This window comes from Thrips palmi, unplaced genomic scaffold (assembly GCF_012932325.1).
Source record: "Thrips palmi isolate BJ-2018 unplaced genomic scaffold, TpBJ-2018v1 HiC_scaffold_5, whole genome shotgun sequence".
NCBI lineage: Eukaryota > Metazoa > Arthropoda > Insecta > Thysanoptera > Thripidae > Thrips > Thrips palmi.
The window spans coordinates 12,470,413-12,496,014 of NW_023144632.1; the positions used below are offsets into that span (position 1 = coordinate 12,470,413).

Here is a 25,602-nt window from a genome sequence, read left to right on the forward strand (position 1 = left end):
GAAGTGCGTATATCCGCATCCGACTTCCCTGAGGTTCATCTCCGCCGCGTCCTACTCCTAGCAGTAGCAGCCGTCATCATGATGACAAAAGGCCGCATAATGTTTGTTTTGCCTCTGCAAGTGTTCTTCATATTTTTGGGTATCATCACAGGGTCTAATTGTATTTATGAAGATCAGGTTGGCAAATTCGACTGGTAAGAATTCATCCATTTGTCTTAGCTTAGTCGAAAATGCGCGGAAAAGCTCAATTTGAGGTTAGGGCGACCGGTTTTTCTTCTGTGTTTAGTTCCAAAATAAATGAAATATTTAATTTGCTTAGGCCTATACGTCTTCTCAGCATTTCTAAAATTATCGTTTATTTTTAAGTTTCTAATATTAATTGATCACAAGAGTTTCAAGAATCATCATCATTGTAGACCAGAATCTAATTATGTTAATTTAAATGGAAAAGCTCTGAAATCTTTCTGCTCTTTCTTCTTTTCATTTAGCAAACTCTAAACATCGTGGTCGTGTATGTCAAACAAGCTGGGGAGGATTTTTGTCTTTCCATGAACCTACTTTTATCTGGACGAGTATGTCACTTCTTTTTAACAATTTGCTATTCTGTTACAGGCATCAGAGCTACATAGGGGCTTTGAAGTTTGCTTATGGTGATGCTTCTGGGAAACGTGGCATAGTTGCCACAGAATCCAATGTCGTTGCGGCTCTCAACTTAAAGACGGGTGAGTTGTTTTCATATTGTTTCTGCAGCAAAGTTAGCTCATTATTAACTCACATTGTGTGTGTTTTAGGCAATATTTTATGGCGACAAATTCTTGAGAAAGAGCCACTTGGGAAGATTCTTTACCTTTCGCCGTCGAGTGGTAGTGAAGCTGTTGTAGTTTCTGGGGGCTCCAAACCTCTTGTCAGAGCCTTTGATACAATCAATGGAGCTCTTGGATTTGAGTGGCCTTTACCTGGAGAACTGAATCTTGACAAGTTAGTTTGTAGGACAGGATAAATTGTGTTTTATTTATAGTTACTTGTAGTTTTTAATCTAATTATCTTTGTTGCAGAGTAATCTGGGCTATTTCAACTGATAAATTGTATGCAGTTTCTGTAAACAATGGTGTTGATTTTGTTGTCAACCAGTTCAGTTTACGATCTGGCTCTCAGACTGGAAAGTGGCAACACAATGCACCATGGGCGCACAAAAGCAAGTGAGTTCATTAGGAGATTGAGTACAAATATTTCCATTCTTTTCCAATCCTGTTTTAAAGCAATTAATGTACGGCTGTGCTATTTTAGGTGTGTTATTTCAAGAGACCTCGTTATTTGCTATTCTGGAAAAGAGATTCACAGTGTGAGATTTTCTCAAAAAGATGCCAAAGCATTTACCTTGGAATTACACCAACAAATTGTCAACATTCGGTCAGTGAAATCTGGAGAAAAGCCTGGAGTGTTCCTAGACTTTGCAGAGAATGGGTCAGAACAGTCTCACCAAGTTGTTCTCTTGCCTGAGCAGGGACAGTCAATTGTTAAGTGCAAATTGATGCCCTATTCTGCCCACTGGGTTCTCTCTGATCCAAACCATGAAGCTGTGTCTGTTGTACAGCTTATTTTAAAAAATAAGGTGAATCATTGTTTTCTTGTGGAAATACAGTTTAACCTTTTTTTTTTTTTTTTTTTTTTTTTTTTTTTGTCCTTTTGATAATTTTACTCAACATAAACTTTTTGTGTTTTGTTGAACTAGGTGCTCGAAGTTGTAACCACTGACTGCATGTCTGGTAAAAAAATTGAAGAATCCAGTAGTGCATTTCCATTCACCATTTCTGCCAGTCTTCCTCAACTGGAAGATGTTATTTGTGGGTCACGCAACGATCTATCATTATGTCGCCTCCTTGTGCATACCGAAGAAGAATCAATCGCTCTTCTACATTCTTCTGGTTAGTGCTGAGCTGATGCTTTTTGGAAGTTGCTGAAGTTTACCACATCAGTAATTCACCTGACCATGAGATGTGGCTTGACATTCCATTACAGATTTTCCTTTTCTTGTGGAAACTTATGTCTGTAACTTACTTCCTTTTAATTTTTTAGGTAAACAACTTTGGGTTCGAGAAGAGTCCTTGGCATCTATATCAGTTGTTGAAATGATGGACCTCCCAGTGTCTGACAAAGATGCTGCCATAGAAAAGGAGTTTGACAATAAGGAAGGTAAGAACCATCATTATGTTACAATATAAAATAAATGTGAACTGGTGCAAGGTGAAGAGAATACAAGGCAATTCTATGAATTCCTATAAGTAGTTGTGTGACATAGTTCTCATTTTTTGGCTTGTGCTGCTCAGAGGATTTTGCTGTCGTTGGTGAGTTTTAAAGTGTTGCAGTGTTGTTTTACTTCAGTGTGAATGTGTTTTAGTTTAGTTTGCTGTGTATTGTATATTTTTGCGCACTACTGTGCCTAATGTGCTGTGCTCCATCACATACACTGTAAGAAAAGTTTGTGCATTAAATGCTTGTTCTGTATTTACAGTTTTTGGTCAGTGATTTCTATTGTATTTTTCAACTGAAAGTTTTGTTTTTATCAGACAATGAAGCTTAGAATGTGTATTTGTGTATGGCTGTGATTTTTCTTAATGATTTGAGCTGGCATGAACTGCTGAATCAGTTGTTTGCTTGTGTGGTGCAGTTTCTTTTGTTTGATGGTCTCAAAAGTTTTAATTGGTTACAGCTGGATTATTAGGAATGTTTGGAAGACGACTGGTTAGCCAAACCTTGCAGTTCCAGCAGCTTCTGCAGACTGTGTTTGGAATAAGCGATCCTATTCAGCCAGCTGGTCAGAGAACAGATTTAGTGCGAGATGATTTTGGCCTCCATAAAATGATTGTTGTTGCAACAAAAGCAGGAAAGGTATAAGTTTCACATGAACTGTTTCTATTCTTTTAAAAATTCTGAAAAGCATTTCTCTTATGTACTTTCAATCTTTACTACACAGTTGTTTGGATTGGACAATTTAAATGGAGAAATAGTATGGCAGAAGATGTTGACGAATGTTGACACAAGTTCCATGCAACTCTTTGTTCAAAGGACTACTAGGCATGGACCATATCCAGCTCAATGTTCTTTGTTACTGAAGGATAAAGTAGGTTTCTTTGTATTGTTATTTTCTATTTCTGACTGCAAAACATTAACTTAGTTAATTACCTCATTATTCAGGTTTCAAATGAAAGTGTCCTCTATACCTTCGACCCTATCACAGGAGTGGGTTTGAAGAAGAATCTTGGTTATCGTGTTCTTCAAGCTATGCTTCTTTCCGTTATGGATGAAGAGTCACTGCGACCCATTTTATTACTTGATTCTGAAGAAAAAGTTTACATAGAGCCTCAAACGGCAATCTCACTGGCTGACTCCTTTGCTGCCTCCACTTACATGTATGTGGCAAATACTGATACGGGAATTATGAATGGGTACACACTGGCCCAATCAACTGGAGAGGTAATCAAATGTAATTTTTGCATTGACTTCCAATTTTTTTAGTCTTATGTCTTTCTACTGACATTGTCATAATTTTCAGAGGCTAGTGGCTTCTAAAGTGTGGGATGTGGTTTTCAACCCAGAGACCCAAACATTGGTGAATATTGTTGGAAAGAGCCCTCAAGAACGAGTACACTCACAGGGCCGTGTTTTAGGTGATCGTAGTGTTCTCTACAAATATGTCAACCCCAATCTCATTGCTGTTGTTACTCAAGGAACTGACCCTTTGCATAAGTGTATGTATGAGATTAATTCACTGTCTCTCTGCTTTGAAATATTAATGTCACGTAAATAATACACTCTAAATTTGGCAGATGTTCTCAATGTATATCTCCTGGATGCTGTGTCAGGAGCTGTAATTTTCTCTATCTCTCATAAGAGGGCTCGTGAACCCATACATCTAGTCCACACTGAGAATTGGGTTGTTTATACCTACTTTAGTGAAAAGTGGAGACGCACTGAAATCACTGCGATTGAACTGTATGAAGGAAAAACCCAGAGCAACTCAGGGGGTAAGTGTGCTCAGCCTGAATGAGTCAACTTTCAATTTCAATAATATTTCCAGTGTGTGTCATGTTTCTGTTTTTGTCTAGCCTTCTCCTCTCTTCTTTCACCTGTGAATCCGTTAGTTGAACGCCAGTCTTACATTCTCCCTGCTATGGTTCAGTCCATGACACCAACTGTTACAGAAAAGGGCATCACCAGTCGGCACCTTCTTGGTAAAGCCTTCTTCACAGTGGTCTTTATATCAAATGTTTTCTTGAAATTGCCTTTGTTTATTTACTTGGTTCTTGTTTTTTCTGCAGTTGGCCTTGCGAGTGGTGCTGTTCTTGAGTTACCATGGATGTTTGTGGATCCCCGTAGACCAGTTACAGTAACACCTGAGATGCGAGAAGAAGGTGTGATCCCTTACATGCCCGAATTGCCTATCCCAACAGAATCTATCATAAACTATAATAAATCACTACCACAAATAAATGGGATTCATGCAGCCCCAAGTGGGTTGGAAAGTACATCTCTTGTGCTTGTGTATGGATTAGGTGAGCAGCAGTCTCGTAAAGTGTAAAATTGAATCAAACCTGTTGACTTATTTTAACTTTTTTTTTTTTCCAGATTTATTCTACACCAGAGTAGCACCTTCCAAAACCTTTGATGTGTTAAAAGAAGATTTCGATCCGTTCCTCATCTCAATGGTTTTAGTTGGACTTGGCTTAGCATCTTACACAACAAAACGATTAGCCTCACGCAAAGCTCTGAAGCAAGCATGGAAATAATGATGTCATATTAGTTTATTACTAGGTTATTAAGTAATAACATTAATTCACAACAATCAATGAATTGGGTCTGTGATAGCTCTTACAACCCTCTTGTATCTGTCAGGTATTTTCAAGACGCTCAAGTTTTCTTTCTAGTTAATTTTTTAAGTCAATACATCCTTGTTCGTCTTTTTATTAATCGAGAAATGTTCCAGATTAATACTGTCCTGTCAATGTTCAGTTGTAACCACACTGTGCTTGCTGCTTTTGTTCCATTTTCTGTATGCTAAAGCCAATCAGAAAAAAGAGATGATTCCGTACCTTGTTTCTACTGTATTTTGTTTAAATTACCATTGTCCCTCTTATCTCATTCATTTTCTTGAAAAAAAAAAAACACAGTAACCAAGGCTCACATGTATTTGTTTTGCCAGTAAAAGTAGGAAAAAAGTAGTATTGTAAGTCCATGTGAGATACATTTGTAGTAGAGTATTACCTCTTGATTGAAGAATGCAAGGAAGTTTGTCCTAACATAATTTCTTTTTTCCTTTTTTTAACAACTTGTTAAGCTTTTTTATCTAGTCTTGTTGGAGTTTGTTCTCATAGCTTCTCAGACCATGTGTGTGTACATTTTACCTTGAGCAATGAGTTTGTTTATTATGGGACCCATTGTGAGCATTTGAAAGGCACTATTGAACTGATGTTTTTGGTAGCTAGAAGTAAGAAAAGAGTACTGACAACATGTGTTCCATCTTATCATTGTAAGTTAAGACCTTTAATTCAAGAAAAAGGGTAAAGATAAAAACTTTGATATAGAATTGTAGAATTGTGTACAAAATTATTCACCACTCCTTCACCACAGTTAGATTGCAATTAATTGTTAATGCTATCAAATATTTCTTTTAAAATGCAAGTATTCTTCTTTCTGTTAACTCTGGTGTAGTACTCTAGCCCTGAAACACTGATGGCGGCTTGATTTTTCTATTCTTATAAATGTGTGTTGATAGATCGCCCTGAACTAATGTAATAATGTGATTGTGCCTTTAAGGTATGTTGTTGTAAGTGTGGTGTGTTTATTATTATTTATGATGCAGTTGAGCATTTATTGTATTTAATAAATTTTATCACAAATAAAGCTTTTTTATGAATATTTCCTCTTCAGATCCATTTCCTTAGAAACGTCACACAATCCAGAAATATGCTGGAAAGACAGAAGCAAAAATTGTGCAAACCCGAAAGGAACGGCCATTCGTACAATGTTTGGTAGTACCAGAGGTTGTTCACGGGCACATTTGAATTTTCATTTTTTCCCGCCGGCGGCGGCAGCGTTGCCGGTTGGGTCACTCACTTCCACTTCCCCGGGCGGAGAGAGGTGGGGGTGAGGGTTTGGTGTCTTGTTTCTTGGCGGTTGTTATTGTTGTTGTGTTGACACTTGAAACGCCGGACGCCGGGAAGGGAAGCAACAGTCACCTAGAAGCCGTGTTTGTGTTCTGCTGTCTCGGGACTTCTCCGCCCAGCCTTGGTGGATCATGCTCTCGCCAACGGGGACAGTGCTGACGTGAGAGTTTTCGCCTTCTTGCTTGCCGGTGACAAGGAAAATCTGCAAACGCGTGTCGTCTTGGCTTCGTTGCAGGGTTTGCTGCCCCATGCGCGACGGTGAGTACACAAACGACGAGCCGTGGCTCTAGCTAAACAAAAGTTATGCGTGTAAACGCCCTCGCAGGTGTCTTCCTTCCTATGATAGACAACCGGGCTCTCGCCTCGCTGTCAGTTCCTTTTCTTCTGTCTCGTTCCCTGGCGTTATTGTCAAGCTGCGGGCGGCTTAACCCCACTTTTCGTCGGGGAAGCGCTCAGCGCGTACGTCTGTAGCCTCGAGAGATACGGACGGCTTCTTCGCGCTAAAGAAGGCACTGTCGCCTTCTCTCGCCCCTAGCCTCCTCGTTGCTTGGACCATTGTAGGGCAGTTGGACCACTCGGTGATGATTCTGCTACAGGCATGGACCTGTTGAGGCATCCGCGCGCCGGTGCATGGGGAGTGGCGGAGGACAGCACGGACTACGAGAAGAAGAGCCTCCTGGCGACGGTAGAGATCCTGCGCGCGGAGCTGCTGGCTAGAGACGCCCTGGTGGAGAGCCTGCAGCAGGAGGTGAACATGCTCCACAGCATCAAGAGGACGAGCCCCGTGGCCGTGGCGCCCAGACAGGTGTGTGGGTGTGAGTGTGTGGGTGGCTGTCTCGACCAACTCGTGCACGTTTAACTCTTTTGTTTCCGTCAGAAACGCGCGGCAGCGAGGGGCCTGCAGCTGGACGACCTTCCGGACGGCCTGCTGCTGCGCGTGTTCACCTACATGGACAAGCTCTTCCTGGCCAACGTGATGAGCGTGGTGTGCAAGCGGTGGCGCGGCCTGGCGCGGGACCCGTCGCTGTGGTGCGACGTGCAGCTGACTTACAGCAACCCTGAGGTAGGACGACAAGCTGGCCAGCGTGCGTCGCGTGACCAGCAGCACGTTTAATGTTTTTTCTTTGCTCAGGGTTTATCGTATCGCGCCCGTCTGTTCGCGCGTGCCCTGGAGGCGGCCCCTGCCGTGGACACGCTGGAGTGGGGCTTCTCGGAGGCGGACCCGCCAGCGCTGCGCTACGCCGTGGAGAACTGCAACACGGGGGCGAAGCACCTGTGCGTCAACCTGGACAGTGCCGCCCCCGATGCGGTGCTGCGGCTGCTGTGGACCTCGAGGAGGGTCCTCACCGTCTTCTGCCTCCGCGAGGGACCACTGTCGGCGTCGTACTTCTCGCCCAGTCAGGCCAGCAGGTACGTGGGGCGGGGAAGTCCAAGGCCCGAGGCCCAAGGCCCGCCTGGCAGCGTTTGCCGGCGCCAACTGACGTTGCCCTCCACTTGCCACCAGGTTCTGGGAGTTGATCGGGGACGCGCCGCAGCTGCAGTCGCTGGTCCTGTTCCTGAGCCAGCGGAGTGGGCTGGCGTCGTGCATGCACGCCTTCAGGGCCCTGCCGGCGACGCGCTCCTCCCTGCGCACGCTGTTCGTGGACGTGGGCGTGCTCGACGTGGACGACTCGCACGGCGAGCTGGGCGTGACGCTGCAGCTACTCATCCGGGCGCACCAGCACACCCTCGTCGACGTGCACCTGCCCATGCGGGTACGTAGCACTACGTGGTCGTGGCAGCCCGGTCATGGTTGTCCGTCTTGTGCCCTTTTAAAGCCTTTCGCTCTGCAGGTGGGCACGCCGGGGGCACTGCTGGCCGCGTCACGTTGCCCCGCGCTGCGCGTGGTGAGCACGCCGGCCTCCGCGGACGTGAAGACGCTCAAGAGCGCCCCCAGCCTGCGCGAGCTGAGGCTGACGGTGGGCAAGCCGTTGTTGTCCCACTACTACCTGCTGCAGGACGTGGGCCAGCTCCAGCACCTGACCAAGCTGCGCCTGGTGCAGCTGCCGCCGAGGACTGCTGACGACCTGGGGCTGGCGGCTGGACTGCTGGCCGTGCTGACTCCGCAGTCGGCGCTGCGCGAGCTGGCCATGACGTGCCTGCCGCCCTCCGCCGCGCTGGACAGGCTGTGCGTGCTGCCGCTGGCCGCCCCGCACCTGGAGGAGCTCAAGGTGCGGCAGTCGTGCGGCGACGCGGCAGACGGGGGGTGCCGCCTGCCCGCCGTGCGCCGCCTGGTGCTCTGCCGCCCCGGCCTGCACGTGGTGCTGGAGAGCGTGGCCGTCTCCGACCGCTGCTGCGACTACCACCGCGACCTGGAGGCTCTCCGGCCTGAAGTGCCTCTCACCTACGTCGGCCACCCCCGGGACGGCTGCTGCGTCGAGCGCCTCAAGTCCGTAGGCACGGTGCTGCTCCTCGCCCCCGAAGGAGCCCGACACACCCAGTGGTGCGAGGTCGCCGCCGACGGCACTGACATCCCGTGCAGGCCGCTCACCGGCGACGCCTACCCCGCTTCGCTCGAGGAAACGACCCCCTTGGAGGAAATTACACCCTTGCCCGAGGACGCCCCTCTTTCACCAGACGTCCCTCCTTCACCTTCGAGCACGACCACAGGCTTGAAGGCATTCTTGGGCCCCATCAAGGTGTCCATCCCGTTGTACAAGGTCAACTTCAGCGGCTGTGCCGAAATCACGGTGAACGACACGTCCAAAGAAAACGTGCTGATGGTGGCTGATTCGAACCAAGATGTCACCGGAGCTGCAAACAGTTGCGGCGAGGCTCCCGTCGACGCATCAATGGAGGACTCCATCCAGACTCCCACCAGGACCTCCATCCTGGCCGCCAAAGAGGACCCCGGCCCCATCGACAAGCTTGTCGACGCACCCGTCGACGCCCCCCGGGACACTCCCACGGGCACTCCCACGGACACGCCCACGGACACTTCTGTGGACACTTCTGTGCACACTTCTGTGCACACTTCTGTGCACACCTCTGTCGACACTTCTGTGGACACCCCTGTCGACACTTCTGTGGACACCCCTGTCGACACTTCTGCGGACACCCCATTCGACGCCCCCGTGGAGGCCTTTGTCCAGACCCCTTTCTCTGCCCCATTCGCAATCTGGAACGAGGCCCCCGTCGAAGGCCCCCTTGAGTTGCCTGCAGAGTCGACCGTCGAGGCCTCCTTCGAGTCCCCGCCCCAGATTCCAAACTATGCTGCCGTTGGGTTCTGGAACGAGGTTCCCTTCGAGAGGAGCGTCGAAGCATCACCTGAGGTATCCGCCGAGACCTCGATGCAGGAGGCTGAGGACAAGACTAATGCCCTCCAGCCCAGCAGGCGGAACTCGACAAGAAGTTGTCGGCGGGCTTCGTACAGAGACTGCTACGACTACTGCAGCGCCCATTACGCGTTCACTCGCAAAATGAAGGTCGGCAAGCTGGGCAGCACATCGCGCAGGCCCAAGGCTGCCAAGGCTGGGACGCCAAGTTCGTCAGGTTCGCCCTGCCTGCCTTCCTCGACAGAGTCGCTTGGGTCCTGCCCGGCCACCCCCGAGTCGGTAGCCACGGCCGTCAACCTGAACCACGCCACCCCCGAGCCAGTGGCCCCGGCCGTCAACCTCAACCAGGCCAGCCCCGAGGCCCGCGAGCCGGTGGTGCCGGCCTTCAACCTCAACCACGCCACCCCCGAGCCGGTGGCCCCGGCCGTCAACCTCAACCATGTCACCCCCGAACCGTTGGCCTCGGCCCTCAACTTCAACCCGGCCACCTTCGAGCCGCTCGACGATGGCGACGAGCTGCGTGGCTTTGTGGCTCAGCAACCTGTTGCGCTCAGTCCTTCTTCCACCCGGTCCACCCCGACCTATGCATTCTTGGGCTTCAATAATGAAAGCCCCTCCCCCTCGCCCCCCGACCAGAAAGGCTCCACCTCGTCGGAGGCCCTGCAGGCCGTGCAGGCCGTGCCCTCCCCGTCGTCGACCTTGACCGTCCTCAGCAGCGCCTTTGCCTCGGTGCTCGTCACGGTGCTCCCCGATATCCCCTCCTTTGAGGGGGTGCCGTCCGGGGCCTCTAGAGCGCGCTGGCAAATCGACGCCGAGGGCCACGCTGGCACGACGGACCGCGCGGGCTGTGCCCTGTGCCCGCATTCTGCGGAGTGGTGCCCCCACCGCGACGAGCTGCGACGCCGGCCCAGCACCGGGGCCAGCTCCGGGCCCAGCCAGGACGATGACATGGAGTGCGAGTCCTAGATTAATTCGTCCTAGTATTGTACACTGTTGTGTGGCCGAACTGACTTACGTTACGAATCATGAGGCTGTGTTGCCTTTCTACCTCAAGAATCTTTAATAATTGTTATCATTATTATTTTTTGTTGTTATTTTTGGCTTGAGGAAAATGTTTGTTTTCCATATCCTGTATGTCCTGTATTCTCAAGACAAGCTCGCTGCCCAATATTGTCTGTTAGCGGAAAGTTTTGTTTTCCTTATTCTGATGTGTGACTTATATTCATTGTTTTGTGGCAAAGTTGAGTGATTCCTAAGTTAAGCATGATGTGTGTAATTTTTCTTCGTTTTCTTTTTGTATTATGGAGGAAACTGGTCTTTCTGTATCCTTGCACTTTGAGCCTCAATTATACATTGTCTGAAAGCAGCTGATCGGTTCCTGTTTGTTATTATTTTGTGCCCGTTTGACATGGTTGTCGGCACATTGCGTTGACAACGGAAAAGTACACCCGTCCAGCGAAGGGGTAAATGACCACATGTACCAGGCAGGAGGCCCACCTGTCGAATCCCTTTGCGTTTATTCAGAAACCGCTGTCTTCCGAGGCCCCGCCACTGACGGGCCGCCAGCGCCCGCCGAACGGCAGGTAGCCAGGCCCGCGCAACGCGCGTGTTCGACGGGCCGGCCTACCCCCGTCTTTGCAGGCGCTCAGCAAGACTTTGCCGTTCGTTTGAGCGGGCTTGGAGAGCAGAGACGAGAGACAGCCTGCGATGATTTACGATGATGTGGTCATAACACCAGTTTATTGATTGAACTATGCCGCGGCAGAATGTTGGCTGGTCCGCAGATGACTGCCGTCTCATGTCGACATCATCTTCTCCGTAATGGCCATGCACGACTTTTTGTATATCTGGAACAGAGGCACGGGGGGTGAGCTCGCGGCGGTCGCTCGTGTCATGCGCTCCGTCGCAACTCGAGAGGCGTCGGGGAAGCTCACCTCGGGGTTTTTCTTCTGCATGCACACGTTGGCCGCGGACGCCCTTTCGCACAAGTCGGCGATGGCTGCGGAAAAAGCAGTCAACGTTTATCTCGGAAGCGACGTGGTTTACCCGCTCAAATATTTCATTGCCAATGAAGTGGGCGTGGGCAATTTTCGCCCACAGCGCGTCTCACTGACCGTTGGCCTCGACGGCGCAGGCCTTGGTAACGTCCAGCGTGCTGGCCTTGTCCTCCTCCGCCACGAACGCGGCGGACTTCTCGGGATTGAACTTGCCGCTGTCGTCCATCTGCAAGGAAAGCACGCGTTATCTCGCGTTGTTTCCGCTGCAGTGAAATGAGCGCGCCTCACGCGTCGGATACTCACGACTCCCATGACTTGCTGCACGCACTTGGTGAAGCACTGCAACAGAAACGCCGTCCGGCTTGACACGGGCCGCCTTTGGGGTGGCAGGGTGGCTCTAGGGTCCTGGACTCACCTTGTAGCCGGGCTCGGACTCGACCTCGGTCTGCTCGCAGCCCTTCATCAGAGTCTCTGCAGCGAGTGGAAAATTAGATCGCGATGACTCGACTCGCGGACTGGGGCTGCGTCCGGGGTCCGGCCGCCTCAGCCACAGCAAGTCCCGGACGCAGCCCCATGCCGGCGGGGCGGCACTGCCATGGCACTGCACTGCCACGAGGGGGCCTGCGTGCGTGCATTTGCACCCATTTCATCGCGGCCACGAAAGGCCGTACGATAAGTGAGCGAATGTCAACCGGTACGTACGTGTGTGTGTGTGTAGGTGTGTGTGTGTGTGTGTGTGTGTGTGTGTGTGTGTGTGAGAGAGAGTGAGTGATTGAGTGAGTGAGACTGCGAATGAGTTAGTGCGCCACATTGACAGTGGAGCGCCGCGAGCGGGGCGAGTCCTCCCTGCCACGGCAGCCACGGCCAGGTTGGCCCACGCCCACTCCGATGGCCATCGCCGACGGCCCGCCCGCTCGATGCCCTGATCGCTCAGATTAAACGGCTTTAATTATTGGTGCCAAGTGGAGCAGAGTGAAGCGGCCGCTATTTATTCCCGCCGTGTTTGCGCACAGGCCGGCCAGCCTCGGGCTGCCCCGGGCTGGCAGCTGGTAATTGGGAACGGGAAGGTCGCCGCCTCAACCCCCAACGGCCTCGGCCATGAAAAGAGAATGTGTGTTTACGCTACGCGGCTACGCGCGCCCCTCTCGGACAAGCACTGACCCATCTTGATTTTGTTGTCCTCCGCGCACTTGGTCACCGCCTGGATGGCGGCCATGTCCGCGTGGACCTGCTGGACCTGCAAACAGAGGCCCGCGTCGGCGTTGAGTGGCGGCGTTGACGACGGCACCGCCGTGTCGTCGGCGCGGTGCTCCAGTCGCTTACCGCGGCGGCCAGGAGGGTGGCGACGGCCGCGACGAAGACGCTGAGCTGCAGTTCCATGGCGTCGGTGGGCTGTAGAGGATCTGGCCGGGACGGCCCCGGCGCGGCTTTTATAGCGCCAGCAAAGCCGTTCCGAACAGCGCGTCTCTCTCTGTCTCTCTCGCACTTCCGTGGTTCCGTCGTTCCGAATAGGCGCGACAGAGACGGCGCGGCGGCAGCACCTGCCTGCCATGGCGTGTCCTGCGTGCCGCCCGCCCGGCCCGATCGCGGCGCCTCAGAGGTCGCGCCGACCGCGGGGGCCTTCCGTGCCTGCATCTAGATTAATTGCCCCCGGAGGCCGCGTTTCAGGTCCCGTCTTGGCCGTTGTTCGAAAACTGCAGGGTGAACATCTTGCGTGCCCTTTACCGCAGAACCCTTCTATCAGACTCCCAGGAGGGGAAACAACGCCTTGCTCCCGGTTGGCGTTGCCTCAGCTCACTCGAAAAAGACTTGGCTAATGGCGACACCACTAGCCCGTTCCCACGCCGCCTCCATTACATGCAGAATGCCGAGACTTGGTCCGTGCCAGACATCATCGACACTCCGAAAAGTAAACTAAACTGAAAGCAGCGAGAGTGCGCCTGTCTGTTGGGTTCAGGGGGCGAGACGAACAGCAGTCGGAAAGCCCTGCCGCCACGGTGGCGTGCCGTGCATGGATCGCGACCCGATGACATCCCGTCACCGACGCGTCACCGGGTGACATCGTTGACGCGGCCACGGGGCACCACGGCCACGGCCCGGCCACGCGGCGCATCAGATAGTGCCAGCCAGTTCTCACGCAAGTGCGCGACTTTGATACAGTGGCGGCGCCGGCCGCTGTCGAGCAGAAACCGGCCGAAACAGAAAATAGAGACATAGAGACGGTCTGGGAACGGCAGACTCATGACCCGGGCCGACGCGGCGCGGCGTCGCGGCGCTCTCCAAGCGTTAGCGCTGCGTCCGCAGGCGAGTCCCAGTCCCAGGGCCACCCGGGCCAAGCTTGACAAGAGCCTCGGAGCAGCTGACGGCTCGCGGTCACACGCACGTGGTGGGTGGGGTCACGATCGGCTGGCTGTAAAAGTGCGCCGATGAGTGGCCGATTAGTGGTTGCGCGGGCGAGGCTCTCATTGATTTTGCCGCGAGTCGGCGGGGCGCGGGGCGAGGACGGTGAGGCGCAGGGCACGCGACCTGCACGAGCAGCAGTCACCGAGTCACCCAGTCAGCCACGACCCGCGTTCCAGAAAGCGCCCGGCGCCTTGCCTCGGAGACAGGCAGGGACAGGGCGTTTCTTACGTACCCCCGCCCCTCTCCGCCCCGCGGCCCCAACGGCCGCCAGGTTGGCGTCGTGCCGCTGGCTGCGCTGGCACCCAGCGCGGGGGCGCAGCTAGCGCGGCTAGGCCCCGCGAGGCCGGCGACGCGTCGGGCAGGCCGGCAGGCCCAGCGGCGCTTGAAACGACTAGCCCGCCTCGTCGGCCCCGGCAGGAATGCAAGACTCCAACGCGGCCTGGGTCGTGGCCGCCGGGGTGATCCTGACTGCCATGGGGCTGGTGGGCAACTTCTACGCCGTGCCCAGCCTGGTGCAGAGCATGGTGATGGAGGTGGGTCTGTGCGCGGCTCAGTCCAGCGACCGCGTGGGCTGCACTGACGCCCCCTCCCCTCTCATTCCGCAGAAGGTGGCGCTCAAGGAGGGCTCCGAGGCGCTGGAGAGGTTCAGGAAGACGCCGCAGCCGCTGCACTTCCACGTGTACCTGTTCCACGTGGAGAACCCGGAGGAAGTGAGCGGGCAGGGCGCGAGGCCCGTGCTCACGGAGAAGGGCCCCTACATCTACGAGTACGTGTCCCCGCACCCCGCCGCCGGCATGCCGCCACCCAGCCATCCAGCCTGTAAACCCGCGTCTCCATGTCTCCAGCATGTACAGGGAGCGGGTGGAGCTGGAGTTTCACGATCAGGATGACACCGTCTCCTATCTGCCAAAGAGCTCGTATTATTTCAACAAGGACAAATCAGGGTGCCGGTCTGAGAGCGACACCGTCACGGTCATCCACGCCCCCATCCTGGTGAGAGAGAACCTCGCGGATGCGATGGCGGTGGCTTCGGCACGGCCGTCGTCTAGCCCACCCAGACCGTCGCAGTGAACGGTGTCTGTTCGCAGGGCACGGCGCTCAAGCTGCAGCAAGTGTCCGCCATGGGGCTGGGCATCTTCAACGACGCCGTGCCGCTGCTGTTCACGGCTAAGAACATCTTCCTCACCACCACGGTCGGGGAGCTGCTGTTCAGCGGGGTCTTCATCAACTGCTCGTTCCCAGAAGACTCCTTCCCGGCGGGGGCCGTCTGCCAGGGCCTGCGCCAGCGCGCCCCGGCCACGTACCGGCGCGACGGCCTCAACTTCTACTTCTCCATGTTCGGCCACGTGAGTAAAATCAAACAGTGACCGGTTCTTGAACCCTCGCCCCGCGCCGTCACCCGTCATCCTGATGCACTCGCTTGCAGCTGAACGGGACGTCGCACGAGCGTATCCGCGTGCACCGCGGCCAGGACGACGCCAGGGCGGTGGGGGTCATCACGGCCGTGGCGGGGAACGCGACGCTGGCCACGTGGCGGCAGGGCACGCCGTGCAACCTCATCAACGGCACCGACGGCACGCTCTTCGGGCCCTTCCAGCGCGGCGCCACCGTGCTGCCCATCTACACATCGGCGTCCTGCAGGTGCGTCCAGCCCTGTCACAGCCCTGCCACAGCCCCGTCGGCCGCTCCTTGAAACGTGGGGCTGCGGACGAGCCCCACGGAAACACGGCCGGCTACGGTATCTGACTCCGCGACTGCCGCGACTTTGCAGGTCGCTGTACCTGCACTACAAGGAGGACACCGATTTGAACGGCGTCCCCGTGATGCGGTTCGCGATCGACACCGATATGCTGGCCAGCGGACTGGAGTACGCTCCCAACCGATGCTTCTGCGTCATAGCCCCCGAGGAGGACCAGCAGGCTGACCCGGACGAGGAGGTGCGTGGCGTGGCGTTCGAGTGGTTGGACTTGCGGCCACAGCTACGGTGTGCTGCGTGCGCTTCAAATGACTAATGCGACTGATGTTTGTGTGTCAGGAGGCCGCCAGACGGCGTCGCAGGGCCGCGGGGATGACCGTCGAGGAGAAGGAGGCCAAGTCGTGCCTGCCTAACGGCACCATGAGCCTGGCGCCGTGTTCAGGCAAGATTCTTTCCTTTCCGAAATTTAGAAATAAAAAGGTGAACTGACCCAATGTTCCCTTTCCTTTCGGTCCGCGCCAGGTTCCCCGGTCATTTTGAGTTTCCCGCATTTCTACCTGGGCGACAAAGCACTGGTCGACTACCCGGTGGGTCTCGCTCCCAGGGAAGAGGCCCACCAAACCATTGTCGACATCGAGCCGGTGAGGAACACATCAACTCGCGCGACAAGCCCGGGCAAATTGCATGTTGTGAATAAGAGACCTATTTTCCTACTCCGCAGACCACTGGGATTCCTCTCAGAGCCAAGAAGAGGGTTCAGCTCAACATGTTTCTGAAAAAGATAGAAGATTTTAATTACCTGGCGTCGGTGAGCGAGGGCCTTTTTCCCATCCTGTGGATGGAGGAGGTGAGTGAGACTCGCGTCGTGGACGTTGGCCGTCAGTGACGTCATGATGACGCCGGCGCCTCGCCGCGGACAGTGTGACCGTGCAGTCAGCGCGCGAAGGCCGATGCGGAGGCCGGCACGGATTCCGCGCATCTCTGTCGCTCTCATGGGAAAGACTCGGTGGCAAAGACAAAGTTGCAGTTCGTCGCACCTCGAACTTGTCCTTTCTGCCGCCAGGGCATCACCCTGCAGGGCGCGAGCTTCGACAAGGTGGCCTCGGCCAACCGCTCGCTCGGCGTGCTGGCCGCGCTGCCCTGGGCCGTGCTGGGCGTGGGCGCGCTGCTGGCGCTGGCGGGGCTGGCGCTGCTGTCCGGCCTCGTCGCCGCCCTGCGCCCCAAGTCGCCGCGCGTGCGCCACAACGCCAAGCGGGACGCGCGGGACGCCTCCGCGGAGGCCGCGGGCTACTACAGGTACTGCCAACGCCAGCGGGGCGATTTCGCGCAGAGCGGCCGTCGGTCTATCGCCTCGCACTACGGGGCGCCCCGCTGCGTCCGCACTGCGGGGAACCCTCCCGCTGGCCCCGCCCAACCCTTTTGAACCCCGCTTAGCCCACTCCTTGTCCAGGCACTCGATGGGCTTCTCCGCGGAGGACGCGGCCTTCGCGGGCAAGGCGCTCGGCCGGCACTCCGACGCGGCGCCGCCCTACCGCGGCATGCTCGGCGACGACGCGGGGTATCTCCACGGCCACGGCAGCCTCGGCGTGGCGGAGCGGCGCGCGGCCAAGGCCATCGCGTAGGAGGAGACCCACTCCGTGAAGCTCGAAATGGATTAAAGGGTGTACAAGCTGAGACTATGTGGTTTATATTCCCCTCCCCCTTTCCCACTTTTGAAAGGTTTGCTGATGGCAGATGACAGCGTTATTCCAAGAAACAGCATTGAGTTGTTATCTCGGATAGCCCTTGGAGAACCGTCCGTGGCTGTTACGTGACTTCCGTTAGCTGGCACGCCTTGACCACTCGATAGTTAGCACGGAGTCATCCTAGTGGTCCTCGTGTGGGCCTCACACGAGGCCCTCTAAGTCATCCCCACCGCCGGTAATCCGTCGCCGGCCGGCTAGACCCTCGGCCCGGCTGAGCCTGGCCCACCTGCCTGGGCCTTTCGTTAGCTGTCCAACGCGTATAGTCGATTCCAGACAGTGCCCCTCACTCCGTGAGAGCGAGAGAGACGGAACGACGAAAGCACTGGAATGGTCCCGCTGCCGCAGAGTTGCTGCTGTGCCTGTCGACTGATTCCGAGAGTCGTTTTCATCGCTCTGTCTCCCTCGCACCCATAGGGAACGCCTGCCCCATGAGTACGAGAGAGACAGAACGACGAAACGACTTTCTGAATCAGTCTGCTGGCGGTCGTGCGATACGCGCCCTATCTGCACGGCCAGCGACTGGCCGCCAGCCTCTTTTCCTCCAGTGCAGAGCGAAGCGCGCGTAGGCTAGGCCATGGCGAGGCTGGCTAGGCGAGCGGTGACCCACCGTACAATTTAGTGTACTGGAATGTGCAAGAATTCTGCTGTGTTCGCCACATACTCTGCCACATTCCTACAGGCGTTTCCGCCGCCCGAATGTGGCATGTATCCACATGTTGTGCAATGAATGAGGGGATTCGTTCCGGCCCGAGGCCAGGTCACGGGAGACGGCAGGCGGGAGGCGGGCGCGAGGGTCGCGCCAGTCGGGCCGCGCCGGGTCAGCTTCAGCCCGACGACGCCATGCTGTTGACGCTCGCGGTGGCGTGCCTCGTGTGCGTCCTCGGGGTGCACGCCGTGGACGCCGTGGACGCCGTGGACGCCCTCAAGTGCCCGGAGCACAGGTTCCTGTGCTCCGGGCGCTGCCTGCGTGAGGATTTCCGCTGCGACGGCAAGGTGGATTGCAACTTCGCCGAGGACGAGTACGGCTGCACCGCTTGCCGGCCGGGAGCCTTCCAGTGCCTGGAGAAGAGGAGCTCGTCGCCAAGCCGCGCCGGCCCGAGGCAGTGGCCGTGGTATCAGCCAGTGCCGCGGTAGGTGGTGTCACAACAGTTGCAGCGAGTTGGCGTGTTTTCATTTCTCTAAAGGCGATCATGTGTTTAGACTCCGGTGTTTCGCCGATTATCGTCGCTGCGACAAAAACCAGGTAACCATCACTACTCTCCTTTCTTTTATGCCGTTTCGTTTCGCTGACGGCTCGCGGCTCTCTCCACCGCGTGGTGCCGCAGGACTGCCTGGACAACAGCGACGAGACGGGCTGCGACGCCGTGGAGCCGAAGCAGGCGAAGCAGGACCTGCTGGTGTGCAGCAGCTCCTTCGCCAGGAGCATCTCGGGCGGCACCAGGGTGCAGAGCGCCATGGTGCGGTGCGACGGCCGCGTGGACTGCGGCGACTTCTCGGACGAGGCCTACTGCACCGAGCCGCACAAATGCCTCGCCAACCACACCTTTTTCTGCGACAACAAGTGCCACCCGTTGGCCAGGTGCGTGTGCCTCTAGGATGCCGTAGAGGTCTTTGTTTTCTTTCCGGTTTCCATTCTCCGGACCAGCCCACTATTTCTTTAAAAACTAATATTAAAATAATAAAAATTGATTCTTTGCTGTTGTGCACACTGCTTCGGTTGTGCAGGTGGTGCGACGAAAAGGCCGACTGCGCTGACCACAGCGACGAGGCCGACTGCGTGTTCACCACGTCGACCTCCACGACTACCACTACGACAACAACAACAACCACCACCACCACCACAACGACGACGACGACAACGACCACCGAGACGCCCAGCATCACGGAGGAACCGGTGACGACGTCGCCGGGACGCGTCGAACCACGTGTTGAACCCAACGACGTCCACTCATCCGCAGCGTCCGCAGCGTCCGCAGCGCACTCCGAGACTCCGGCCGCCGCGTCCCCCGCCTCGGCGTCCATCGCGTCCCCCGACACGGCCGCGCCCGTTGAGGCCAAAGACGGGGGCGCGCACCCCGGCCTCTACATCGGCGTACCCGTCCTCGTCGCCCTCATCGCCGCCATCGCCGTGCTTGCGTACCTTGCCAACCGGCGGTACAGGTGAGTGAATTCTTACTTCAAATGCATGTGTAGAAAACTAGCGCCAATTTTTAAACTGGAAGAACAAAGACTGCCACTTTGACACGTGTCTGACTGGCGCAGGCGCCGCGGCGTCTACCCGACGTCCGGAGTCGACGGAGGCGACGGAGGCGTCCCGTTCCTCCTCCCCGACCGCACCATGGAGAGGGGCGCCACGGCGTCGGTGGCGATGGAGCTGCAGCCGCCGTCGGACTCCCGCCGTTGACGGGGCCCAGTGTGCCACTCAATAAAAGACTTTTGCTATCCATGGAGTGCGTTTCTTATTCCGCTGACACGGTGTGCCTTCGTGTCCTACTTCAGCCACACATCAGTGAAAAGTCCTTAGTCATGCCTCATTTCCGCGAACTACAGCCCATCGACTACGGTTGCCATCCGGTTAGCACCAGAGTGTGAGTCAGACTTTGCGCCCGATATGGGACAAGATGTATGCGGCCCGCCGGGCTGGGCCTGCCGGCCTGCCTCGTACGAACCAATGTGTTACGCGAGGAGAGAGGAAGTGACAGGTGAAGCGGCTGGCGGCGCCCGGCCCGCTCTGGCGTTCTGGCTGTGCTGCGCGGCCGGACCCACGCTTATCAGATAGCGCCAAGATAGCGTCCATGGCCCGCATGGCTCATCCCCAACGCGTCGTGTCCGAGCCGCGGAGCCGCGGCCGCGCTTCAGACCAGGCGGGCTGTGCGTCGCCGCCTCGCCAAGTCGCCGCGTCGCCCCGCCGAGCGTCCCGCCGAGCGTCCCGCAGGCTCCGGGAGTCTGAGGCAATCTGACGCAGTCTGACGCAGTCTGACGCAGTGACGCAGTCCGAGCCCAGGGCCCGCTCGGCCATCGACCGCCCCAATCGTCTGCAAATCGAAAACATGATCCAGTAAATCGTCAGCGGCCGCGTGAAGGCGTTGCGGGGCACTTGCGCTGGAACGTTAAGGTGGTGACCCCAGGCCCGCGAATTCACGTACTCGCGCTCGGTTTTCCCTGACTGGGTGAGTAAGGCCATGCTGGTGGCGCTGGTGGCGGCCAGCGCGGCCATCGTCCTGGTGCTGAGGCTCCTCCTCTGCTTCGACGCGCGGTGCCGCGGCTGCGCCGGCGGCTGCCCCGGCGGCTCGTCATCCTCCGCCACTGCACCGACCGCCTTTGTTGCAGGCGTTGCAGGGCACACGGGTCAACATGAGGGGCTTCATGGTGGCGCTCGAGCTGGGCGCGTTCTTGGTGATGTCGCTGCTGGTGGCCAAGTGCCTGCTGTGGCTGCTGTCCACTGTCCGCGACGTGCTGCTGCAGTTGTGGGCGACGCGCGACATGCCGGGGCCGCCGTCGTACCCGCTGGTCGGGAGCTTCCTGGCGGTGGCCGGACCCCAGGAGGAGCTGTACGACAAGCTGGTGGCCCTCCGCGCTGAGCACGGCCCCACCGTCAAGCTGTGGCTCGGCCCCGTGCTCGTCGTCATTGTGTCCCGCCCGGACGACCTCGAGGTACACGACGTTCACGACGTTCTCGGCTTGGCTTTACACCGCTCGGAACGGACGGTCTGAAACTTGTATCGGTGCGCAGCTGGTGTTCACGGACGCGCGCCTGGCGGACAAGCCCTGGCTCATGTACGCCAGCTCGATGGAGCCGTGCCTGGGCGCGGGGCTCATCACCATGAACGGCGAGGACTACCGCCGCCACCGCCGCCTCATCGCGCCGTCTTTCGCGCAGAACGTGCTGCACAGCTTCGCGCCCAGCTTCAACGCCAACGCGCACCGCCTCGTGGACCGCCTGGACGAGCTCGCCGAGTCAGGTAAGCTGGGCAGTGGCGGGGAGAGGCGGGGAGTGGCGAGCCCCTCGCCTGCAGGCTGGCCCGCCAAGCAGCCGCGCCGTCCGTTCTGCCTACCCGCCGCTTCGCAGGCGCTAAAACCGGCATGGAATTGAATCCTAGCACCTCATAAACGCGGCGCCCCGCGCCAACAGTGCAATTCCTCCGCCGCCAAAGTAAGCCCGGCCGACCAGGCCGATCGGCATGAGACATCGGGCACATCGGGGAGCCCCGCGGCCGTGGTCGTAAAGTAGAGCCGTATCTACACGATATCTGGCCGCGAAGATACCGCGACTCTGTTTGTCTTGGTGTGTTGTAGGCGAGGTGTTCGACGCGTCGCCGCTCTGCCGCATGTGCACGTCGTACACGGTGTGCGAGACGGTGCTGTCGGCGGACTCGTCCCGGCTGGAGAGCGACCGGCAGGCCGTGGTGCGCGCCGTCTACCAGGGCGTCACGCTCATGTTCCACCGCGGCATCCGGCCCTGGTACCGCTTCGACACCCTCTTCAAGCTCTCCAGGCACTACAACGACTACCAGGTACTGCACTCTGCGCCCTGCTGGCCGCGCGAGCGGAGCGCAGGTGCAGATTGGCTGACTAACGAGCTTGCTGTGCAGGAAATGGTGCGGATCGCGAACACCTTCGTGTCCAACGTGCTGGACCTCAAGATGCGGCAGAAAGAGGAGCAGGAGCAGGAACGGGAGGTTGGGCGGCAGGGAGACGACGAGGACCTCGGCAAGGCCAAGCCCCGCGCCTTCCTCGACCACCTGCTGTCCTCGGAGGAGGGGCAGACCCTGAGCAAGGAGGAGCTGTCGGGCGAGCTCAAACACTTGGTGGCCGCCGCCAACTCCACCACCTCAGACACGCTCTCGTTCTTCTTGTACTGCGTCGCCATCAGACAGGACATCCAGGACAGGATCCTGGAGGTGAGCGGGGCGACGCTTGCACGGGGCTCTGCTGCTTTTGAGACTTTTGGCTCGCGGTTGGGACTGTAAGGCGTTCTCTGCTCACAGGAGCTGGACTCCGTGTTCGAAGGCGACCGCGAGCGCGAGGTGACGCTGGCGGACCTGCCGCAGCTCAAGTACCTGGAGCGCGTCTTCAAGGAGACCCTGCGCCTCTTCGCCCCGGCGCCGCTCTACGCCCGACAGCCGTCCAGCGTCAGTACAAGCCCCCGCCCCACAGAGGGCCAGAAGACCGGTGGAGGCGGCCAAAATTCTAGACGCGTTTTGAGCTCCAGAGTCGCTAAATGTGACTCGAACCTAACGCGTGACCCTACCAATGGATTGCTCTCCGAACGAGGGTGAGATCGCACGCTCGGTTCGAATCCTGTTTGGAGCGACTCTGGAGCTAAAAAGCCGCCTCCACCGGTCTTCTGGCACACTGTGCGTCCCCCGTGCCGGGCCACCCAGTGCCACCCCGCCCGCCGCTTGTCTGACACTGCCCTTGCGGCCTTGCCCTGCAGGACGTGAAGCTACCATCCGGCCACACGCTGCCCAAGGGCTGCGTCGTGCTGGTGTCGCCGCACTTCACGCACAGGGACCCCGCCGTGTGGGCCGACCCCGAGGACTTCGACCCGGACCGCTTCCTGCCCGAGAACTCGCGCGGCCGCCACCCGCACTCCTTCATCCCGTTCAGGTCGGCACCGCGCTACGCCGCAACGCGCTCTGTCTGTCTCTCTCTCTCTGTCTCTCTCTCTCTCTCTCTCTCTCTCTCTCTCTCTCTCTCTCTCTCTCTCTCTCTCTCTCTCTCTCTCTCTCTCTCTCTCTCTCTCTCTCTCTCTCTGCCCCGCGCGGACAGCCCCTCATCTCTCTCTGTCTTGCCACAGCGCGGGGACGCGCAGCTGCATCGGCCAGCGGTTCGTCATGATGTTCCTCAAGACGGCGGCCGCCACGCTGCTGCGCCGCTTCCACGTGCGCACGGCCGAGGACGGGCCGCGGCGCGTGTGCGACATCAAGCCCATCTTCAGCCTCACGCTGCACGTCAAGGGCGGCACGCGCATCCGCGTGCGCCGCCGGGCGCCGGCCTAATAGCCTTATCTCCTATTTTAATTAAATCTACTGCCAAGTCACTCCAAGTCCTTTATTGTGCACCGCAGTGGCTTACGGCAAAGGCGGTGAAGACAGTCGCCCTTCTCTTCATTGTTCATCGTATACCTTTACGAATAGCCAATCCAGCAGCATCGGTTGCCTTCGGAGGCGCTGTTCTGTCCCAGCCGATGCGTGCGTCTGTCTGCGGACTGCTTCCCGATTGGACCGCCCCTCACTTCTTGAGCGACGCATCGATGAACTTGCGGATGGCGGGGTGGGCCACGTTGGCGAAGACGCCGGGCGAGCCCATCTGGGCGCAGCCCATGCCCCACGAGATGATGCCCTGCTGCTTGCCGGACCTCTTGACGATCACCGGGCCGCCGGAGTCGCCCTGGAAACGAGAACATGTTATTTTCCTCTGGAAAGAGTGCAGTGACTTGGAATGCGCGTCAGGCTGGTGAGGAGACCGACCTGGCACGAGTCCTTGCCCTCGCCCATGGCGCAAAACATCCGAGCAGTGATGCTCATCTCGTACTCCTCGTAGTCGTCCGAGCACTCGGATGCGGCGATGGTGTTGATGGTGACGGCGCGCAGCACGCCCGACGTGGCCTTGGAGTGCAGGGCCTGCAACACAGCCGCGGCTCAGGGATGCAGTGCAACGCGTTGGCGAACGCCGCCTCGCGTCGCCACGCCACTCACGTCGGTGAAGCCCCAGCCGATGAGGTTGATGGGCGTGTCCGCCTTGATGGCCGTGTTCATGGGCACCAGGCTGACGGGCGCCACCAGCTTGCCCATCACGAGCGACTTTTTGAGCCTGACCACCGCTACGTCGAAGTCAAAGGTCTTGTTGTTGTACTTGGGGTGGATCATGATCTTGGATATGCCGACCGTCTGTCCCTTGTACCTCCAGAAGTCCGAACCCACGCGCACTTGGTAGACTTTGGGATTCCGGTTACTGTGAACAAGACGTGTGAGTTGGGGTTGTTTGCTTGTCCGCAGAGGTTATGGTCTACCTCATGGCCTTCGCCTTGGTGGCACCACCGAGGAAGGATACACCTACTCGAAGCAATGCGCGGCGGTCAGGACGTGGTTCTTGTCCAGGATGCTGCTCCCGCACTGCTGGCTAAGGACCTTCCCGCCCTTCCCGCCCATGATGGCAATGTTAGCCTAAAACACCGACAGGATCAGACCTTGGAATTCCCCCAACGAGCTCGCGAGTTCTCACGGACCCTCGTGAGACCACGTACCATGAAAGGGAAGTTCTTGATGCCGGTTACCGCGCCTCCGATGATCTTCTTGTCGTCGTACCCCCCGAAAACATTGGTAGATTTAGTTTTAGCATTACCGAAGAGAGTAGAGAAACTGGTCGTAGTAAAAAGAGTGTTTCCTGAAACCAATTCAATTCTTCTGGTCGTTTGTTGGCATGGGTAAAAGGCGTGGACTGGACCTACTGGACTCACCGCCGCCGGCCAGGGCCGCGGGGGCGCCGAAGACGGCCGCCACCAAGGCGACGCAGACTGGATGGATGCACCTCATGTCGGTGCGATGTGCCGCCGTGTGCCGCACTGTGCGGCGTCGCGGCCGCGGGGCCGTTAAAAAGGCATCGTGCTCACGACCCTCACGACCGGAGGGCCGTGACCACCACCACCACCACCAAGTCCCGCCGTGACTTTTCGGCTGCTCGCGGAGTAATAACTTGTGAACACCCTGCGCCGGCCGGCCGCCCCCAGTCACGCCTCTATTTGCGACTCGCGATCGACTCGATTCGATTGGATTGTTTCACGACGCGGCGTCTCGCCACACGACCATGCACCGCGGATCCTCCTCCCTCCTTCCCAAGCAGCCTCATGCGAGAGGCGAATCACTCAGCGCTCTAGTGTACTCATGAGTACATGAGACGCGTGAGTACACCTTCTAATAGGCTTAAATTTTACATTTTTAATCGTTTTTCGGCCTTATTTAGCGGCTTAGACAACACACAACGCCAAAATCGTCTAAGAAATGAACGAAGTTTGCTCTTATCATAGTGAGTACACTGAGTACGGGCCAATTTGTACACATGAGTAGCACTACACTAGTCATTCACCCCTCGGCCTCATGGCGGCTGGCCACCCCACCGCTACGTTGCGAGACGCAACAATTTTACTGTGCCTTCATTGCCAGTAGTGATAAGATAAAAACAAATTGAATGAAATGACGCAAAACAGAAGCGACAGGGACAGGTGCTTGCGCGTGTTGAGCTGCGCTGCCCACCGATGGTCGCGGTAAGACCCTGGTAGGA

At 56.7% G+C, this 25,602-nt stretch overlaps 7 protein-coding genes across 8 annotated transcripts; 5 read left to right on the top strand and 2 right to left on the bottom strand.

The window, feature by feature from the left end:
* The first annotated feature begins 23 nt into the window (after positions 1–23).
* On the top strand, positions 24–4,787 carry LOC117650250 (ER membrane protein complex subunit 1). The gene is made up of 15 exons (XM_034393513.1): positions 24–194; positions 613–722; positions 792–978; positions 1,056–1,199; positions 1,288–1,612; positions 1,733–1,925; positions 2,077–2,193; positions 2,711–2,889; positions 2,975–3,121; positions 3,196–3,474; positions 3,554–3,749; positions 3,828–4,025; positions 4,107–4,232; positions 4,320–4,553; positions 4,627–4,787. The coding sequence occupies exons 1-15, from the start codon at positions 79–81 to the stop codon at positions 4,785–4,787; spliced, it is 2,712 nt and encodes a 903-aa protein (XP_034249404.1). The 5' UTR covers positions 24–78.
* Positions 4,788–6,144: 1,357 nt separating this feature from the next.
* Positions 6,145–10,849, top strand: LOC117650249. Its single transcript, XM_034393512.1, has 6 exons — positions 6,145–6,422; positions 6,761–6,969; positions 7,042–7,227; positions 7,297–7,574; positions 7,669–7,918; positions 7,997–10,849. Exons 1-6 carry the CDS (start codon positions 6,413–6,415, stop codon positions 10,442–10,444), a joined length of 3,381 nt encoding a protein of 1,126 aa, XP_034249403.1. The 5' UTR covers positions 6,145–6,412; the 3' UTR covers positions 10,445–10,849.
* A 340-nt stretch (positions 10,850–11,189) lies between these two features.
* Positions 11,190–12,868, bottom strand: LOC117650253. The gene is made up of 7 exons (XM_034393518.1): positions 12,799–12,868; positions 12,637–12,712; positions 11,891–11,946; positions 11,779–11,814; positions 11,593–11,701; positions 11,413–11,477; positions 11,190–11,325 (listed from the first exon to the last, which is right to left on the bottom strand). The coding sequence occupies exons 1-7, from the start codon at positions 12,853–12,855 to the stop codon at positions 11,275–11,277; spliced, it is 450 nt and encodes a 149-aa protein (XP_034249409.1). The 5' UTR covers positions 12,856–12,868; the 3' UTR covers positions 11,190–11,274.
* A 1,416-nt stretch (positions 12,869–14,284) lies between these two features.
* On the top strand, positions 14,285–16,711 carry LOC117650251 (sensory neuron membrane protein 2-like). The gene is made up of 9 exons (XM_034393514.1): positions 14,285–14,411; positions 14,484–14,644; positions 14,724–14,871; positions 14,967–15,224; positions 15,305–15,519; positions 15,650–15,815; positions 15,914–16,016; positions 16,097–16,215; positions 16,296–16,711. The coding sequence occupies exons 1-9, from the start codon at positions 14,298–14,300 to the stop codon at positions 16,458–16,460; spliced, it is 1,449 nt and encodes a 482-aa protein (XP_034249405.1). The 5' UTR covers positions 14,285–14,297; the 3' UTR covers positions 16,461–16,711.
* A 1,136-nt stretch (positions 16,712–17,847) lies between these two features.
* Positions 17,848–19,769, top strand: LOC117650460 (SCO-spondin-like). The gene is made up of 5 exons (XM_034393914.1): positions 17,848–18,449; positions 18,520–18,562; positions 18,645–18,898; positions 19,045–19,479; positions 19,582–19,769. Exons 1-5 carry the CDS (start codon positions 18,016–18,018, stop codon positions 19,721–19,723), a joined length of 1,308 nt encoding a protein of 435 aa, XP_034249805.1. The 5' UTR covers positions 17,848–18,015; the 3' UTR covers positions 19,724–19,769.
* Positions 19,770–20,175: 406 nt separating this feature from the next.
* On the top strand, positions 20,176–23,362 carry LOC117650556 (cytochrome P450 4C1-like). 2 transcript variants are annotated; one of them, XM_034394072.1, is made up of 8 exons: positions 20,176–20,489; positions 20,650–20,973; positions 21,053–21,281; positions 21,616–21,833; positions 21,912–22,220; positions 22,308–22,451; positions 22,757–22,929; positions 23,120–23,362. In XM_034394072.1, the coding sequence occupies exons 2-8, from the start codon at positions 20,674–20,676 to the stop codon at positions 23,319–23,321; spliced, it is 1,575 nt and encodes a 524-aa protein (XP_034249963.1). In that variant the 5' UTR covers positions 20,176–20,489; positions 20,650–20,673; the 3' UTR covers positions 23,322–23,362. The 2 variants fall into 2 exon arrangements, with proteins under 2 accessions (XP_034249963.1, XP_034249964.1); XM_034394073.1 differs by having other exon boundaries at positions 20,659–20,973.
* LOC117650557 (trypsin alpha-like) lies at positions 23,360–24,925 on the bottom strand. Its single transcript, XM_034394075.1, has 6 exons — positions 24,782–24,925; positions 24,569–24,708; positions 24,382–24,488; positions 24,021–24,276; positions 23,793–23,945; positions 23,360–23,712 (listed from the first exon to the last, which is right to left on the bottom strand). Exons 1-6 carry the CDS (start codon positions 24,855–24,857, stop codon positions 23,554–23,556), a joined length of 891 nt encoding a protein of 296 aa, XP_034249966.1. The 5' UTR covers positions 24,858–24,925; the 3' UTR covers positions 23,360–23,553.
* Between the last annotated feature and the right edge of the window lie 677 nt (positions 24,926–25,602).